General features: G+C 35.8%; 1 protein-coding gene across 3 annotated transcripts in view; it reads right to left on the reverse strand.

Annotated features, from left to right (window-relative positions):
* Positions 1-1,344: 1,344 nt before the first annotated feature.
* Positions 1,345-19,531, reverse strand: part of gramd1a (GRAM domain containing 1A) — a 29,363-nt gene continuing 11,176 nt past the window's right edge. For all 3 annotated transcript variants that reach the window (XM_056266175.1, XM_056266174.1, XM_056266176.1), the window contains exons 2-19: positions 19,310-19,508; positions 18,659-18,679; positions 18,476-18,560; positions 18,242-18,345; positions 16,645-16,740; positions 16,431-16,511; positions 15,518-15,636; positions 13,265-13,526; positions 11,600-11,762; positions 11,336-11,479; positions 9,206-9,327; positions 7,448-7,590; positions 7,257-7,360; positions 6,952-7,179; positions 5,942-6,023; positions 4,717-4,824; positions 4,519-4,639; positions 1,345-3,279 (exon numbers count right to left, since the gene is read on the reverse strand). In XM_056266175.1, coding sequence (XP_056122150.1) covers positions 3,184-3,279; positions 4,519-4,639; positions 4,717-4,824; positions 5,942-6,023; positions 6,952-7,179; positions 7,257-7,360; positions 7,448-7,590; positions 9,206-9,327; positions 11,336-11,479; positions 11,600-11,762; positions 13,265-13,526; positions 15,518-15,636; positions 16,431-16,511; positions 16,645-16,740; positions 18,242-18,345; positions 18,476-18,560; positions 18,659-18,679; positions 19,310-19,508 — 2,278 coding nt within the window. In that variant the 3' untranslated portion in view covers positions 1,345-3,183. The remainder of the gene's footprint in view (positions 3,280-4,518; positions 4,640-4,716; positions 4,825-5,941; positions 6,024-6,951; positions 7,180-7,256; positions 7,361-7,447; positions 7,591-9,205; positions 9,328-11,335; positions 11,480-11,599; positions 11,763-13,264; positions 13,527-15,517; positions 15,637-16,430; positions 16,512-16,644; positions 16,741-18,241; positions 18,346-18,475; positions 18,561-18,658; positions 18,680-19,309; positions 19,509-19,531) is intronic.

The following is a 19,531-nucleotide window of genomic DNA, read 5'->3' on the forward strand; positions in this document are numbered from 1 at the left end:
ACATGGTGTAAAGTGCTATAATGCACTTTGATGGATGGGGTTGAGTTTGCCTTTACTTTTCTCCAAAACTATACAGTAACATGACTTGAAAATAAATACAGTAATAGCCAGGGTTACTCTGAACAGGAATCAAGAAAGAATGAGCTTTTTATTTAAGTTTTGAGCTTTGGGACATGGTGTAAGTGCTAGAAGTTGAAGTAAAATGGCAAAACTCCCATTATATATAAAATGTATATGTGTGTGTTTGTGTGTGCGTGTGTGTGTGTGTGTGTGTGTTTTGAGTATCATATTTCATACTTCAGGTATGAATGTATATTTCATAGATTGTATAAAGGTGTTTATAGCTTATATATGCAATTCAATTATAATTGACAGATTAAAAGCCACCAAAAGCCTGTTGTATTCATTTGCCACTTATTTGCCAAATATTTGCCATTAACATTAACATAAAAAAATGTAAGAAAATAAATAAATAAACATTAATACATTATGTATAATAATTAATGTATACTTTATATAAAAACATTAAAATCAACAATAAAAATGCAATATAAATGTATGATAATTAACATTAATATTACATTTCATTAAAGTTAATAAAGTACAATAGTATTTTATATATATATATATATATATATATATATATATATATATATATATAAACATTCAAATTAACAATAAAAATGTAAAAAAAAAAATGATGTATGATAATTAGCATTAATATGAAAATGAATAAGTTGTGTAATAATTAATGAATCACATATAGGGCTACAAACATTAAAATAATAATAAAAAAGTAATGTTTTTTTAAATCATAAAACTGTATTATTTGTGTCCTAATGAGATGGAAAATAGCAGAAAATAGTGTCTAAAAAAACATTAAAATTAACAATAAAATGTAAAAATGATTCATGTTAATTGATATTACTATGAACATGAATATATTATGTAATAATTAATGTAACTCATAGGCCTACACACTTTATAATAATAATAAAACAGTCATGCTTTTTAAAAAAAATCATGTAAATGTATTATTTGTGTCCTAATAAAATGTAAAATAGCGGAAAATAGAGTCTTAAAAACAATTTTGACCGCTTCCAGCACCCATACCGTAAGTACACGATTAGACGCGGATACTAAAAAAAAATGTGCGGCTGGCTTGACCGTGTATTTTCAACGCGCGGCCCACTTGACCGCAGTGTAAAAACTCATTTTCGCGTATAGATTGCACGATAATACACTATGCGTGCTATAGAGACGCATTTACGTGAGTGTGTGCGTGTATGTGTATATACACACAGGTAAAAGAAAATTATATTCCAATTAGTAATACACACAAACTTTCACTTTTTTTGGCATTTTTATTATGCATTTCTGACTGTCACAAGTCACCTTTACAATCGTGTCTATACAATACATCCCACCTTCGCTCTCTCCCTCCCTGACCCGAATAAATAGCACATGCTTTCATCACTCAGCAAGGGCTTTGCACAGCAGCGCCCGCAGACAGACATACAGACAGACACTCTGATAACACACTCAGAGGAGGGAGAGATCACTGAGGCTGGAGGGCAGGACAAAAAATCATCAGTAACAGACCGTCCAAATGAAATAATCAAGCATAAAACAGAGAGAGGAAAAGAAAAGAAAAATCAACTCATAGGTGAATCTCGCCAAGCCTGTCAAGAATTTCAAATTAAAATCAATAGAAAAAAATAAATATTTTGCATTGTGACAATATTTTCATAATGTCCAATTACCTAAAATTATTAATATATTTATATATTATTGTCATTTATACCACTTGACAGTATTTGTTTTACTGCTTTTAAATAATGCTTATTTTCATCAAATAAAAATTGATTAAAAATGAAAATAAAAATAGTCTGGACAGGATGATTTTCATTTCACAGTAATTGAGGGGTGCTTAATTGTCAGGAAATTGTAACAATGCAAATATACCTGTATATATATATATATATATATATATATATATATGCTTAATTTTTTCTTTTGATTTTGAGGTGAAACACATGGACATGTTCTATGTGAGATTCGCCCACAGTACTGAGTGAAATGTACATCACATACTCCTCCTGACCTTGAGTTCTGCTTGGTCCTAAACGTCCTGTCCCAGGAACGACTGAAGTCCTCCAATCTGTGTGTGTGTGTGTGTGTTCAGCTGCTCGAGCTAAAAGTAACTCTGAACAGTTCAAGTTTGATTCCAGTGAAACTCTACAAGTTTCCCGACACCTCGACTACATGAAACAGCTCCTCTCACCCCTAAGTTATAAATACAAAGGGATTTAAAACAAAAATAATAACTGAAACATTAGGGAGAAAGAAGCAATGGTTAAAATTGTAACAGTGTGTAAAAACAATCGTCACTCTGATACTCTATCTTAACAGCTGCACATTTTACTTGTACGTTAACTTCTAATTGTCATTACGATTTTTCCACGTGATTATTGCTAAAAATGGAAATTCATATTTATACCACTCGTTCCACCCATTTCTACATTGGTCCTCGTTTGAGCAGAAACACAATGATGTTAGACTGTAATTCAAGTCTATTAAATAAATACTGTAATGGTCTGACACACTTTCAACAAGTTTCAGTAACACCTCTGAAATCATCAAACCAATAACAAAACAGAAGAGAAAATGAAATTTCTCTTCCATGAAAACACAAAAATACGTTTGTTGTGAAAAGACAAGTTGAGAGGTCTCTCGGAGCAGACTGGAGGTTGATTTCAAACCTCCTCAAGAAGAGAAAGACACTTCCCTCTTTGAAATCTCAAAAGCATCTCTCAAAAAAGCTTTTTAAAAATAAAAGGTCCAAGATGAATTGTTTTCTACAAGCTCACATTGAGCTTCCTCAGACACTCAGTACGGACCAGAACGGCTCAAGATGCAGCACAGCTGAAAGTCACAGACGCTCCCGTACGTGTGTGTTATTGCTTCGGTCCCAGAGTTCGTGGTGTTCAGAATCAGATTGATAGAAGAGTTGAGTTAGTTTGTAGTCCTCTAGCTGCTGCTGGGGCACTTGGGTAACCTAAAAGCTACCCATATCAATCCCAACGTTGATGTCACTGAGTAGAGCACCGTCTCCTGTCCATGATTTATGTCACAGGGCCCAGAGTCAGTAAACGGTGGTGTGAAGGGGTTACCGTATGCTCTTCACTGATCCGTCAGTGTGTCTGGTGCTGGATCAGACTCCTGCTGCACCTCTGGCGTGATCATTCCCCCGTGGAGCTTCTCCAGAGACTGTTTCATCTACATTAGAGAGGGGGAAACCATTAGAAATCAAAATCAACCCTTTTTACTTTCATAATAAATGCCCCTTGTCTTATTTGTTCTTTATTAATCATAAAGAAAGCCTAATAACCTCAAGAGGCACGCTAGCAGCAGAATCCCACTCGAAGCGGGTCGAATAGGACCGGTTACACCGGATCATGCAGATCTGCTTTTTTTAAAGGGGTTTTGGGCACTTCAGAGAGACATGGCAGCTTTGACTGGTTTACATAATTCTTTTCAGCAGGAACTAAAGTTTGTTTTATATAACCTTTCAATGGATCTTTCTCCAGCTTTTTCACACTAAAGAACAGAACATTCACAAGTATAAAGACAATAAGCAAAATATTCTAAGAGGGATATACATGAGATTCTGAAATTCCCCATCGAGGGATTTATTCGGTAAATGCGTCTCCATTGTAGTTTTTGCGCATGTCCTCTTATCGGATAAAAAAAATGTATCCGCCTCATTTGAATGCATGTTTTTTGAGTGCATTTTTAGAATTTATACGCATCTTGGAATTTCCATCCAGTGTCTTTTACGAGATATCCCAAAATGCGCATAAAAATAAATGGATGGAAGCTATTGTCAAAGACAATATTCGAAGGGCACCATTTCTGGAAAATGAGCAGCTTTTTCATTAAAGCATGTTTCATTTACAGAAACTAGGAGTGGAAATTTTTTAAATATTATAATTTCCCACACACACATATACAGTATATATATATATATATATATATATATATAGACTCAGAACATTCAGTTATTGAAACTTATGGAATTTAATTTATATATATATATATAATTTATAGTAATAGTATTTTATTAAAATAATTTATTACAATAATTATAAATAATTAAATTCCATAAGTTTCAATAACTGAATGTTCTGAGTTTACACTTTCACTAATGATTTTACATTGTATATATATATATTTTTGCTCATAATTTGGACTTAATAAAATAGTTTTGAGCTTGACATTATTAGAAAAAATTACAATTTAATATTTTATTAATTTCCATGTTTTTTCCAGGGGTGGAAATCACAAATAGAAAGTGGGCCCCGGACCTGCGGTTGAGAATCACTGGTATAGATGAAAGACAAAAATGTTCACACTCTGATGTTATTAATACTAATTTCTTTTTTCAGAAAACACAACATTTCGAATGCCTGATGAAGAGCTGAACATCTTAAGTTTAAGTTTAGCTCAGGAACACACCTGATCCAGAAGTGTGACAGAAGACTGTAAAATCTGCTGCCATTTGTTCAACTGGGCCTGGTGGAACTGCCTCTGGAGCTGCAGTACCTGCGCCCACTCTCCTGCTGACTGGGGCAGAGGGCTGCGGACAGAGAGATTCCCGAATCAGCATGCCAAGAAGCGCTATGTGTGTAAGTCACTCGGTTAGTTTAAATATACCTGTCAGTTAAAGAGTACGAGTGCCAGGTCTCGAGCGTGTGTGCAGCCCGCTCGAGCGCCCAGAGTTTGTAGAACAGCATCATGTTCAGAGCCACCAGAACCACCAGACTGGAGGAACACAGAAGAGATTGAAATATAGTCGTCTGTACTCATTTTGTGTCATGAAAAATATGTGTGTTTTCCTTGAAGCACAAAGACAGAGGCTCTACCTGACACAGATCCTATACGCAGGAGGAAGCGAGGAAAGCGAGACGAGAAAGACAAGAACAGCAAAGAGATATTAGTATGCAAAAGAAGGGAGGAACAGAAATGGAAAGAGACAGAGACAGAGAGAGAGAGAGAGAGAGAGAGAGAGAGAGAGAGAGAGAGAGAGAGAGAGAGAGAGAGAGAGAGAGAGAGAGAGAGAGAGAGAGAGAGAGAGAGAGAGAGAGAGAGAGGGAGAGAGAGAGAGAGAGAGAGAGAGAGAGAGAGAGAGAGAGAGAGAGAGAGAGAGAGAGAGACACTCCTTAGGTTGTGATGTTGGTGTTATTATAAACGGGGTGTAATATTACTATGCACAGAAAAGTGTGTTAATAGGGATAGTTAACTCAAATATTATTTCTAATACCATATACTCACATTCATTTTTTTCTTTAGTGGAACGCAAAGGAAATATTTAGCAGCATGTCCAGGCTGCTCTTTTTATACAATGAAAGTGGATGGGGACCGGAGCTGTTAAGCACTAAAAATGACCATTAAAGTGACTTGTATGCTATGTTCAAACTTTTTCCAAAGCCGTATGATAGCTTTCTGTGAAAAATATACTCATTTAAGTTAATATTTACTGAATAATGAGCTTTAAAGTCCCAGACCCTTATCCGCTTGAATTGTATGGAAAAATGCAAAAAATGTCATTTTGTGTTACAACGAAGAAAATGTGTTCATGAGAATGAGTAAAAGATGACAGATCTTTCATTGTCCTAAAAATAAACATCACCAAAACGTGTTGTCCACCGTGTTAGTTAATATGGTACATTAAAATCTTCAGAAATCAGAGCTGAGCTTAAAGTCCTCATGACCAGAACAGACGCCGTCACTGCAGTGATGACAACCTGATGAGCTCAGATTGAATTTTGCTCATCTAAAGGGAGTTCGATGACATCAGCAGCTCACATTAACGCTGACATTACACAAATGCACACAGAGGCAATGATCTTTACAGAATGCCAAAGATAAAAACACTCACATGAAGCTCACAATGAGCAGAATGGTGGAGATGCTGCTGTTGTTGCCTCGCCACCTCTCTCCCAATTTCACATATTGAGCACCTGGACAACAGCAAAAGAACTCATTAAGCAGGCATGTGATCAGCTACAACAAAGAAGGAAAACCTCAATTCTTCATTTTTATTATTAAAATTATTATTTATATATTTTATTAAATGATATAATTAGAGCTGTAATTGTAGAGGAAAATATTTATTTATAATATTAAGTTTATATTTTTTTTATTCAGATTATTTTATTTCGGATTTACACACTTCATGTGGTTCATTCAGGTTGGAAAATACGGAAAACTCACATCCTTGTTTATTCCAGTAAAAGCACAAACAGATATGTTAATCTTATACTGTTCTAAAATATTTCAATATTGTTATTCAAAATATTAGTTTTATTTCATTAAATTACAATTACATCATTATTAAACAAATCGATACAGACATATTGCTAGCAATATTAATAGTGATGTACTGTATTTAATAATAATAATGAACAAATTGTTTTAAAGAGCAACAGTAAAATTAATATATTAATATTATGCTGTCTTCATTAAAAAAATAACTTGAATTATTAATTATTATTATTTAAAATATTCGTTTTTTTAAGTACATTTTAAAATGACATTTAAAAAAAATCAACAAAGATAGTATTGTACTGTAAAAAATAGTATTTAATATTAATAATATTATTATCATTTATTTTACATAACAGTATGGCTGTCTTAATTTTTTCGTACTTTCAATCATTAAACCAGAGAGCTGTTATTTTGATGGAAAATATCTATTTTTATTATTGGGATTATATTTTTTCTCAGTCATACTTCTGAGGTTGGAAACAATGGAAATCAGGATAAAATATAGAAAAATTACAGTAAATCCAGTAAAACCAATTCCACATTCCACCACTAGATGTCAATGCGTTTCACATGACCAGACTCGATGAAATTCAGCTCATGCTCCTCTGTCGACTGACTCACCAGCTTCTCTCCTTTCGCGATCATCTCCAATTCCTCGGTCGCCCCGCTCCCCGCCTCCTCCCGCTCCCTCCCTTTCTCTCTCCCGCTCTCCTGCTCGTCTCGGACAATTGCGTTTGCGTCTGCGCAGGCCGGGGGGCGTCTTGGCAGAGTCCGCGGAAGGCACTTCCCCAGAGCTCACCACGGAAACCTCCGACTGTAACAGCGTCTCCAACTTACACACCTCTGTCTCTGACAATGAATGCAGGGGATAATGTTTAGCACCAATGCCGCATTGAAGGTTTACACTGAGATGAGAACCTGCTTACCCATGTGTCTGTAATACTCTTCAATGCCGCTCCAAGTGTTCTTCTCTATCAGAGCTTTCACAAGACTCCACGGTTGCTTCCTGTAGCAGATATTAGACGAGACCCTGCAGACACACACACAATGGGTCCATCAGCGGTGTTTGCATTTGAAGCATAACAATACGTGCATTACAATGGCCAGGAAGTTCTACCTGAGGCGGCTCTTGTGCTTGTTGACAGAGGTGAGGCAGTATCTGTGTACAGTGTAGAAGTAGTCCTGGTAGGGGATGCCTGAGGTTATGACCTCTGAGTCCACCACATGACACTCCCCCCGGGAGCTGCTCTTGTGGAGAGTCTGCGCAACATGACAAAATACACCAAACTGACATTACCATCTGCTTAAACCCATCATTAAAGGAAAGGAAATGTCCCTCAATTCGTAAAAACAAAAACTGTGTTTACATTAATGCACTTTCAAGGGAAGTCTTTAACATTTGGGAATATTAAAAAGCAGCAATATGAAGCTTGTTTTTTTCTTAAGCATTTATGTTTGTTTATGTGTGCATGAGCTGAAAAGGTGGATAATCGTTTTAGTGGTGGCTTTAAGGTTCTAGGTAGATGAACTTCTAGTTATAAGTAAACCATGTGAATAGGGCACAGTATTAACTAATATTAACTAGGGCTGAACAATTCATTGAAATAAAAGCGCAACCGAGATATGGCTTAGAGCGATTATCAAATCACAAATGCTGTGATTTAAATATAAAAAAGGGGCTCTTTCTGGGATTTTCCACCAAAATAAAAAACTTGATGGTTTAATGTTTGAAAATAAAGAAATTTACAGTGATATAGTATTATTACAATAGTAAAATTATTATTATTTTTATCATGATTATTTATAGTAATTTTGATATATAATCACTTTTTTTTTTAACTAATTCTGCAGAACCACAAACAAGCACAGCAAACCTGTGTTTCTTTACAAAATATTAATGTTTAATCTGTTTCTGGTATCTTTGCGCATATCACGAGTTATCAGGTTTACATGGTCATGACAAGATTTGAATATGAAATATAACTGCACAAGTTTAGAAAGCAATTTTAGTCTGATGTTAACATACTTACCCCGGGTTTCACAGACAAGGCTTAAGCCTAGTCTCAGACTAAAATACATGTTTCAACTGTTTTAACTGAAAGTAACTTGCACTGACATATCTTAAAACATGTCAGTGCCATTGTTTTGTCTCAAGATGCATTTTTTAAGGCATATTAATAAATGTCCTTGAACTAAGGCCTAACCCTGGCTTAATTTAAGTCCTGTCTGTAAAACCAGACCATAATGTTTAAATATTGCAGATATAAGTGTGCATTTTAATACTTATTTTAGTGCAATGCCTTAGTGCCTAGACTTCTATTGTAACTGCATCTCTATAAAAAAATTTTTTTGTCAAAAGTCAGAAATATTTTTGTGATGTCAGTAGAGCTTAACTTGTATTTAACCTGCAAAAATTGTGTTCATTATAGTCTAGGATATAAAATAATAATACTCTATTACATCAAATTTCAGGGTTAGTTTCAGGGTTGTATGCATTTTTGTGGCTATGTTCTTTCAAATGTAAAGGAATGTAAAGAAAGTTTTCACCTAAAAATGATGTCATCATTTACTCACCCTCACATAGTTTCAAACCTGCATGACTTTCTTTCAATAGTGGAACACAAAATAACTGTTTTTGTTCATACAATGGGGTCCAAAACAATATTGGACCCAGCTGACATTCATTGTACAAAAAGTCTAAATAGCTTCTTTTTTGTTTGGCAAAAAGAAATACATACAAGGTTTGGAGCAACATGGGGGTGAGCAAATGATGACAAGCTTTTCATTTTTTGGGAGAACTGCCCCTTTAATAAAAACGAGGGAGACTGAAGAACAGCTGAGATAAAAACAAAGAAAAAGAGCTGTGTGGACCCACCTGTGTTTCCACCACAGGAGCGGTTTTTGGGCCCAACGGGTTGTTGATGGCGATGGTGTAACTCAGAACTCTACTGCTGTTCCCACTGCTGCTGTCCTGCTGCCACTCGTGCACAGAGAGATCTGAACCAATCACACGAGAGAGAGAGCAGAAAAGAACAGTTAGAGAAGAGGGAGGAAGAATGATGTGTGATTACAGTCAGAGCACTTGCAGGGGCACAGAGAAGGGGGCAATTATCCATGCAGACAACATAGACAAAGAGCTCAGCATGAAAAAAAAAAAATTCTCACACTGTGGTGCGGACGCTATCATCTCTTGATCTATCATGAATATTTTTGACATTATTTGCTGTACAAAGTAAATAAAGTTACCAAGAGAGAAAAAAAGAATGAGACCATGGTACTTTATGCTATAGAACATAGTGAGCCCAAATAGTGAGTTCTCATTATCTGCTCCAAAGGCCCCAATAGGACAAACAGCATGAAAAGAGAAAAAGGGAGGGGGGAATGAGGACACGTGGAATCTGAAAACTGCAGGAAAAGGCAATAACAAATCGGCCATGCATAGAATAGTTAACACAGTCAAAGATCAAATGCTAGGAGGAGCGCCAATGCAATATGGGGCAGTATTTCAATAAGTATGCTAAAGGGCAACTGAGTACTACAGTAGGGTTCTGGAAGAGAAAAAAAAATGGCATTCAGAATCTTCACAGGGAAATCAATAGAATGCTGCAGGTATGAAGTCAGAACCCGGAGGTCTAATTCACCGCTGATTCCTTTGAGATTTTCCTATGGGGTTTAATAATGGGGTTTTTCGATTTGTGTGTAAAATAAAGCCTGTGGCAAACATAACTTGACTATACTTTTGGTTCATTTCATTTATTTAGTTTTGGCTATACTTTTCGATATTATGATATTATGTGCCTATTTTACACAACCAGTTACAATTAGACTTCCGGGTTCTTCTACAAATCTACAAACTAATTAATTAAACATGATATGCTTTGGAATTAAATATGCATGATGTTTTAGGACACTGTGTCATGTTAGAAACTTTTAAAGACAAGGTTGTATAACAATAATATATGCTTATGCAGGATCCATAAGTGTGAATTTTACTTTTAATTTGCTTAAAGGCAGGATAGGCAATTTGTTCCAGAAACATTTTTTTGTCATGCTGGTTGAAAGTCTCTTCCCATCCTGATAGCAATCACTACGTTAAGTGGTCTAAACGTCTTTATATGTATATATAACGTCTGTGGAAGGCGTAGGACCATAAAATGTTCGCCCAATCATTGCATTTGGTCTGAATGCTATGCAGAGTTAGACAGATGTCAGTCACCGCCTATTACAGTTCCTCCTGAACCAAAACAATGAACTTATGCTGCTTTCACGCCATAACTACTGTATTTTGAAAGAGATGGAAACTCGTGACGTTTATGCATTTCACTGGCAACACTATCAATGCCTAAATGAATCTCCAGCAGTCAGGTGGTACAGGTCAGTGCTCTTTAAGTTGTTTATGTTTTTTATTATTATTGTAATGTTGTCTGCTTTGACAAATGAGGTAGATTAACACTGTCTCTCGTGATGCTTTTGTTGGCTCCCTGCTGTATGGGTTCATGTGTTTTGGAGGCGTGGCATCTCATGCTTTCAAAGCTAGCTCGCTATTGGTAGCCTCTCCGTAAACTACCTACCCTACCTTTAATTGCTGAACTTCCGATGAGAGACCCGCCAATCAGAGAAGTTGCTGTAACCATAATAATGGGAACGTCGGTAAAAACAGAATAGCTTATCCAGCTAGCTACCCTTTTAATGTTAGAATAATATGGGATGTAAAAGCATAAAAGGTAGCAGAAATGTTTTCTGATCAGGAAACATATTAAAGACACAATAAAACAAACTATTTTGATTATATGATTCAAAATATTTTAATACAATTAATATCATTCATATTTACATTTTTCTATATTTATTAATTATACTTTATAATTTAGATTTATTCCTAGTCTTTTTACACCATTTTTGTATTTTAAATTAAATATTGTACTGTAGTGATTCAATTTGGAAAAAAAGGTATATAGAAGTAGCAAGAATGGAAAACTCAGCTACAAAAAAAGTGTAAACTGACCAGTGAAGTGACGTTGTGAGAAGAGGTGCTGTATGAAGTGAGTGTCCGAGAACAGAAGGTCGTAGAGCTTGTCCACGCTCATGCGAACAACCGTGTTGATATGCAGTCGGCCGTTGAGGTCTGGACAGAAAGACTCCACCTCACCTGTGGAGAGTAAAAGTGTTCAAATGAATCAGTCTGACTTTCAAGGACATATCTACTTAACACATATGCATCTACTCTGTACAGAGAATGGTCTAATCTGAGGTCAATTCTCTCACTCACTCTCTTCCTGAGTGTCAGAGGAATTGCTGGGGTCAGTTGGGAGATCCTCATCATTGGTCATATCCAATGAGGAGAGGTTTCCCAGGCTGTGTGGGACAGTGAGAGGGGACTGAAGTGACTGATTGGCTGATTCTGACTGGCTGTCCCCACCTTCTTCCAAGATCTATAAAAAGAAGAGAGAGGAAGAGAATAAAGAAACACTCTCAAACAAGTGTTGTTATTGTTAAAACTAAATCCACTAAAAAAAAGTTTATTAATTGAAATAAAAATAAAAAAATAAAAAAGTATACCTATATATATATATATATATATCATTATTATTATTAATAATTATTAATTATAAATATATATGAATAACTTCTTTACACATTGATACATTGTATCATTAGTCATTTGATCTATCCATATCAATGTATTGTTACACCCCTACTAAATAGACATTTTTAAACAACGAAAACTTAAACAAAAATTAAAATGAAAATAGTAAATATTAATAAATGCTATATAAAAAGTATATATAAAGATTAGAATACTAAAATAAAGTCATAGAAGTATAGGCAATACTTCACAATGAAACATCTACATGACGTTGTTTAAAAACTGTAAAAGCCTGAATTAAATGATCATGGGTGTAAATATTTTTTTCTGATAATGATTCAGTTCTATTATGATTATAAATTTCTATGACTTTTCATTAACTTGTGATTTTTTTAATAATTAAAAGTCAAACAGATTTACTAATGAATCCTTAAGCACGTTTACATGCACACCAATATGCTGATAACTACCAAAAATCAGTTTATTGAAATAACCAGATGTACCGGTTTACATGTCAAATCAACAACCTGGCAATGCAATTAAACCGCTTTTACAAGACTGCGTTAAAAAAACAAGTTATTATTTCCTGGTGGTAACGTCAAAAGAAACGCAAGCATTCATGTATTTCACTCAAGAGTATTCTATATTTATGTGAGTTGTTATTTTAAATAAAGCATTAAAACGCCAAGAGTATTTTAAAATATCAGCAGGAAACTTGCAGAGACTCGCTCTCCTCTCATATTGGACGTTTCTAGACCTTACCACTTGTCCTTTGGCTGCACTAGATGAAAACGCATTTTTTACATTTCTTGAGTCAAGAAAAAGTTGATATATTTCTTCTCCCCTACTGCGAAACATTGCTGTGGCAGAATGCCCTTAAATCTGCTGTATAAGGACGCTTTCCTGTCACATATCACACATGCACACTTAAATAAGCCGACAGAACGAAGGTTAAGCTGTTTAAATGCCGGCGAAATCAGAGTAAGGGGAAAAAATCTAGCTCTGTCGATTGGTTTATTATTAAGCCGTTTATGACCTTATGCCGATAAAGGAAAAAGGTTAAATGCGTTAACATGACCACACGCGTTATCAGCTTATTAAGCATAATCGGTTTAAGAACGTGCATGTAAACGCACTCATTAAGACAGAAATAGAAAAGAAATGACACTCAATGATTCACCCACAAACTAAGTAGAATACTATGCACACAAGCAGCATATTTCTAAAATATTTATGGATCACAGTGCATCAATGGATTTTTGCAACCTTTTGTGTATAAATCTTCCATTGTAATGTTATTTGAGCATAACCAAGCTGGCTGGTATTTCACAGTAGCTTGACACTTACGGTTGAGGACAGGGCAGTTCCAGTGTTTGCGGCTGGGGCTAGTGAGCTCTGGGAGCCGGTTGGACTGGGCTCAGGCTCGACGGTGGCCCGATTAGATGGCACCTCCACAGGCTGGCAGGAAGAGGAAGAGGAGGATGGAGGTGAAGATCCTGAAGCACAGGGAAGAATTGAGGCAGACGAGGGTGGAGAGGAGCCCACCAGAGGCACCGGCACTGATCCCAGATCCAGCAGGTCAGTGACGGAGACCGGCTCCTCACCTGGCCTACAGCACAGAGACAGTCAGATGCAAGTGTCAGGCTTGTTAAAGGGGACATTTTCTGCTACTAGACAGTCTAATGTACAGAACACCCTGATTATTTATTGAAGCCAAGCTGCAAAAATGTCTACATATACAGTTGCAATCGAAATTATTCAACCCCCATTGCAAATCAGGTTTATTAGCATAATGTTCAGACTTTCAGTTTGCAATGAACAAATCAAACAAAAGTCATTGAAATAGCACAACACAACAAATGTTGCAAATGGTTTCCCCAAATTCAACTGAAAATACAATTTTTAATGACTTCTACAGTTTCAAAATTATTCAACCCCCTGAATAGAATCCCTCACAACAAAAATCTGCAAAAAGGTCAAGCACACCTGATGCCACTAATCAAGGGCTTCATTAGTTGCACCAGGAGTGCTTAAGCTAGCACACATGAAATATCTGAACTGGCTAGTTTTATTGAGTGTCACGTTTGTCAAAAGAATGGTCCAAAAGGTTAAAAGAAGGTATCATTGCCCTTCACAAACAAGAAACAGGATATAAAAAGATAGCGAAGGCACTAAATGTTCCTAGAGTCACCATTGGAAGCATAGTTCGCAAGTTCAAAGTTAAAGGAACAGTGGTTACACTACCTGGATGGGGCAGAAAAAGGCAGCTATCAACGGCTGCAACCAGATTTCTGAGAAGGCAGGTTCAGAAAAACCCTTGAGTGACTGGAGAAGACCTGCAGCAAGACTTGATGGCAACAGGCACTGAGATTTCAGCTTTCACAGTAAGGCACGTAATAAACGCATGACAGAACTCCAAAACGTACACAACTACTGACCCAAAAGCACAAGAAAGGTCGGCTCCAATTTGCTCAAAATCACATAAATAAGCCACAGCAAATTTGGGATTCTGTTCTGTGGAGTGATGAAACAAAACTGGAACTTTTCGGCCCTATGGATCAGCGGTATGTCTGGAGGAGGAAGAATGAAGTATATGCTGAAAAGAAACCCTCTGTCTACAGTTCAGCGTGGTGGGGGCTTGGTGATGCTCTGCGGCTGCTTTGCATCCTCTGGCACTGGAAACCTGCAGCGTGTGGAAGGCAAGATGGATTTATTGAAGTATCAAGAAATCCTAGGAGAAAACGTCATGTCGTCAGTGAGGAAGCTGAAGCTTGGGAGTCATTGGACCTTCCAACAGGACAATGATCACAAGCAAATTCTCAAATTCCACCAAGGCTTGGTTGCAGAAGAAGTCCTGGAAGATTCTACAGTGGCCATCATCGTCACCTGACTTGAACCCCATAGAAAATTTCTGGAGGGATTTGAAGGCAGCGGTTGCAGCTTGCAAAACCTAGAATATTACTGAACTGGAGGCCATTGCTTATGAGGATTCCTCAGAAAGCTGCCAGAAGATGGTGTCTCGTTTGCAGCAGGTCAAAACAGCAAAATGATGTTCTACTCAGTACTAAAGATGCTTGCCATGAAGGGGTTAAATAATTTTGTGACTGCAGAAGTCATTAAAAGTTGCATTTTCAATTTAATTTGGGGAAACCACTTGAAACATTTGTTGTGTTGTGCTATTTCAACTTTTGTTTGATTTTTTCATTGTAAACAGCTGAAAGTCTGTAAATTTAGCCAATAAACCTGATTTGCAATGGGGGTTGAATAATTTCGATTGAAACTGTATATAATTCAAGTAATGTATAGAATACAGCCTATTTGAACAAAAAAATTAAATAATTCATACAAATATGCAGTGGATGTATATGTATGTGGTGAAGATAGATAGTCTACTATACTACCTATCTATCTAGATAAGTACATTATAATAAATAAAATGTATTTAAATTCTAGTCGTATATAATTGTGGCCTTTTTGAACCAAAACCTAAAAATAAAATAAAGATAAAGGTACACAGTGACCTTCTGTCTGTCCTCGTGTTTATCAGGTAAATTTCATAAATAAAATTTCACAAACAGATTCCTCTCAGTGTGGACTCACAGCAGGCCGTTCATATGTTCAGCAGTAGGGGAGACATAATCATCATCTTCACTAGTGAGCCCCAGCTCAGTGCCGTAACACTGGTGAACGATGTGCCATAACTCCTTAGGTGACAGAGTCTGTGGATGAGAAATATAATATCAGTACTTCAAGTAGAAGCTCGGTATGGAGTCTTCCAGGCTAAAAATTGTAATGACTGATTTAAGAGTTTAAAGCGCCATTTGATGACATGAATCAGCCTGCTATTGCTTTTAGCAAACAGTGTAATAAGGACAAAGAATGCATTACAAAAACTGTGTGAAATAGTATATTTCATTAACTATTTTCATCTTGATTATATTTTAATAACATTTTTTAATTACAGATATTATTTAACTACTTTATTTATTTTACAAAAGTATATTTATAAGCAACATTTCCATTGACTCCATTGGTTGCAATGCATTCTGAAAGTGATTTACTCACGTAAAATAAATGCAATTTTGTGATGCCTACTAGTTTGGAACGATGCATATGATCTAAAAATAATAAAGTACTGTTAAAGACTTTTGAGTTATTTTTACATTTGGCAGATATTTTTACTATAGTTTTTAACTAAAACTTACAGCAGAGGAAAACATTTCAGCAAATGCAGCAGTTGATGAACTGTTAGTTGAAACAATAAGCTGCAGTATCTTTTTATTATTGTTCAATTCTAACAGACAAGCTTGCTGAAGATTGCAATGCATCTGTACAGTCACCACCTGCATCTTGCCAAATGTTAATTATTATGGCCGATGGCCAAGCGATGTTGGTCGCCTGCCATATGAAATTGTCTACACTGACAAATACACAGCGCACATTCTGACAGGAGATTTGTGTGTTATGGCCATGTCTTATACACAAATAAAATGTGCACTAGTGCAATTCTTACCTTATCCATCAGTGCATTCTGCCAAAGTCTGAAGATCATCATGTAGCTGCGATCCCTTGCCCCAAATGATGTGAAGAAGTGCTGACAAATGTAAGATCGGAATTTTAATCAAAGGCAGATTATTTATTGGCTTGGGAGTTTCAAAATGGAGCTAACAAAAGAAATCCTTTAATGGTAATTTTAGCATGCATATCCGATGTCTGCAGCACGGTACCTTCTCGTGTTCAGTGCTAATCTGGACGGCGTTAGGGATGAGCTTGGCTGTCTTCTCCTTGGTCAGACTGGTCACATCTTTCAGCAGTATGGTTATCTGGTGATACAAAGAGGGATCACAAATACGATTTACAAATACGGTTTGCCTGAGCTAATTGTCCAAAACCAATTATTTGGTTTGTTCCACAAATAATAATTTTTAAAATCGATTAATATGTTGATTATTTTTTTATTAATCAGATATTCAAAATATGCAAATTTCTGTATATACTCTACAGCTCAAATTTCAATTAATACAATTAATTCAATTAATTTATTCAGCAAGGATGCATTAAATTGATCAAAAGTGACAGTAAAGACATTTATATTTAAGAAATTTATACATAACTTTTTTTTATCAGGGTTTACACCAAAATATTAAACAGCACAAGTGTTTTCAAAATTAAAAAGAAATGTTTTTTGAGCATCAAATCAGGATCATGTGACACTAAAGGCTGGAGTAATGATGCTGAAAATTCAGCTTTGCATCACAGGAATAAATTACATTATAAAATATATAAAAATAAAAAATAAAAATAAAAATATGTAAAATAAAAAAAAAGTTTTTTTGAACAGTAATAATATTTCAAAATATTAACATTTTTACCATATTTTTTAATCAAGTCAAAGCAGCCTTGGTGAGCATAAGAGACTTCTTTCAAAAACATGCAAAAATTTTACAGACCCCAAACTTTTTAACAGTGCAAAAATGTATTTATATATATTTATATATAGCAGATATCTTTCGATACCTGAAACCATGATCAGCAATGCAGCGATTGGATCGCATCAAGATAGCAACGGAATAACACCATATAATTAAAAGAGGAAACAGCCAAACAGGCAAAATGCCAAAAGTTCTAATAGATAAATGAAATGTGTAAATGTTTGTTACACGATTCCCAATTATAAAAAAATTTCACGGTTTCTAGTATTTGCACAGGCTTTACACGTTTTTTTCAGTGTCAAGAGTAGCATATTGTAATCAACAATTCAAGTCTCTTAAAGGCATAAAGTTTCTCAAAGGTCAGGAACATATTTCTAATCTAAAATATATATTTTTTAAAAGGTTCTCTGCATCTCCTGCACAGCAACAAGCCACCCGCATAATAGCTGTCACAATTCAAATTCATGTGCGGTTCATGTCAAATCATCAACAGTAAAATCCACATAACTTGGTAATCCATGTACGAACAACGGGCACCAGGTATGATTACTTACAAATTAATTTTTATGTAAAAGAGTACTATTTATTTATTTTTATAATTTTTATCTTTAATGTTTAATTCCCTTAAAACAATACTGTTCATATAAAATATTACTAATTGCATTGCATATAGGATTTCAAGTTTCATTTAATTTGATGTTAAACAATATTGTTTTGATACAAACAAATATGCATCTTTCTTCTTTTTTTTGCACCCCATTTGACTGACATCCATGTGCATTCTTTATGAAATACTTGGAAGTTTATCCACTAGGAAATTCATTGTTGATTATTTTCATTATTGAGTCATTGTTGGAGCACTAGTTAATGTTTTCAGTAATGTAAGAATTACCGTGGTCTCCCATCGGAAGATATTACTATAGAAGCAGAGCCAGTTCTCAGACAGGTAAAGACGGCCCTGGAGCAGTATGTCCTTCTGCAGTGCGCATGAGTAGTCTAGACATAAAAATAAAATAAACACAACCAAAGGCCATGTGATAATCACATAATCACTCCAAGGACTGTGCTAGACTTAATATCACTCATTACATTCTGCTTGCTTTACTCATGAAATAGTAAAACTCACCCACTATGAGACGTTCTGTATCAGGCAGCTTTTTAAAGAGTTTACGAAAGTCTTCATTCCTCTGTTTGTATGTGGGGCTGAGCACCTATATATCAGAGTGAGATGTGAGTGGAGGGAACCAGCACGGTCAGCTAAAGCACAAAACACTGAGGCATGAACTTCTGAAGACCCCAGGATACTTACATTATACCAGCTCTGCATTTTCTGAAACAGAGAGGAAACGATGAATGAGGGTCTTAATTTACACTCTTTCTCAACAAAACAATCAAAATGGACACTATTTACTTTCTTTAAAAATGATTTGGTCTTATTGTGCCAATTAGGCAATAATAAGAAATACTCCTTGAGCACTAAATCCACATATCAGAATTACTTTTGACACAGTAATTTTAAATAGTATTAATAATAACAGTATTAGTTTTTACTGCATTTTTGATTACATTTATGCAGCCTTGGTGGGGATAAGAGACTTCTTTCAAAAACATTCAAAAATAAATATAAATGAATTTTTTTTTTTTATTGCAAACTTTTGACTGGTAGTGGATAGTAACAAGCCTAATGCTTCCCTCAGAAATAAGCCATATTACAGAAGCAAAATGGGTTTGAATGTTATTTTACGTGCACGTTAACTATAATCTGTTTAATTAATTTCTTTGAAAAACATTTTTTAAGAACAATTTCTAAATGACTGTTTGCAACACTACCATTCTTCCTGCCTTATTCACTCCAAACAGGACATGATACTGCGCTCAGCATGAGGGTGGAAGAGCGAGCGCTCGTCATATCAGACATGAGAGATGAGCAACAATCTCACCGGCCGAGAATGTGGCTTACCTTGGCATTGCGAGTGAAGTGGCGGGCCGTGAGCGGGTATGAAGAGGTTGATGAGGATGGAGTAGGAGGCAGGGGACTGTCTGAACCTCCAACACTTCTGTCCACACCCGTCTCCCCTTCGCTGGCTCTGCCTCCCAGAACACGACGGCGCAAGGAGGGTGAGCTGCCGGGAGTGCTGCGCGGAGAGTTACTGGCTGTACTGGAGGCGGAGGAAAAGTAAGG

The sequence above is a fragment of the Rhinichthys klamathensis genome, unplaced genomic scaffold (assembly GCF_029890125.1).
Source record: "Rhinichthys klamathensis goyatoka isolate OS25496 unplaced genomic scaffold, OSU_Roscu_1.1 h1tg000246l_1, whole genome shotgun sequence".
NCBI classification, from domain to species: Eukaryota; Metazoa; Chordata; class Actinopteri; order Cypriniformes; family Leuciscidae; genus Rhinichthys; species Rhinichthys klamathensis.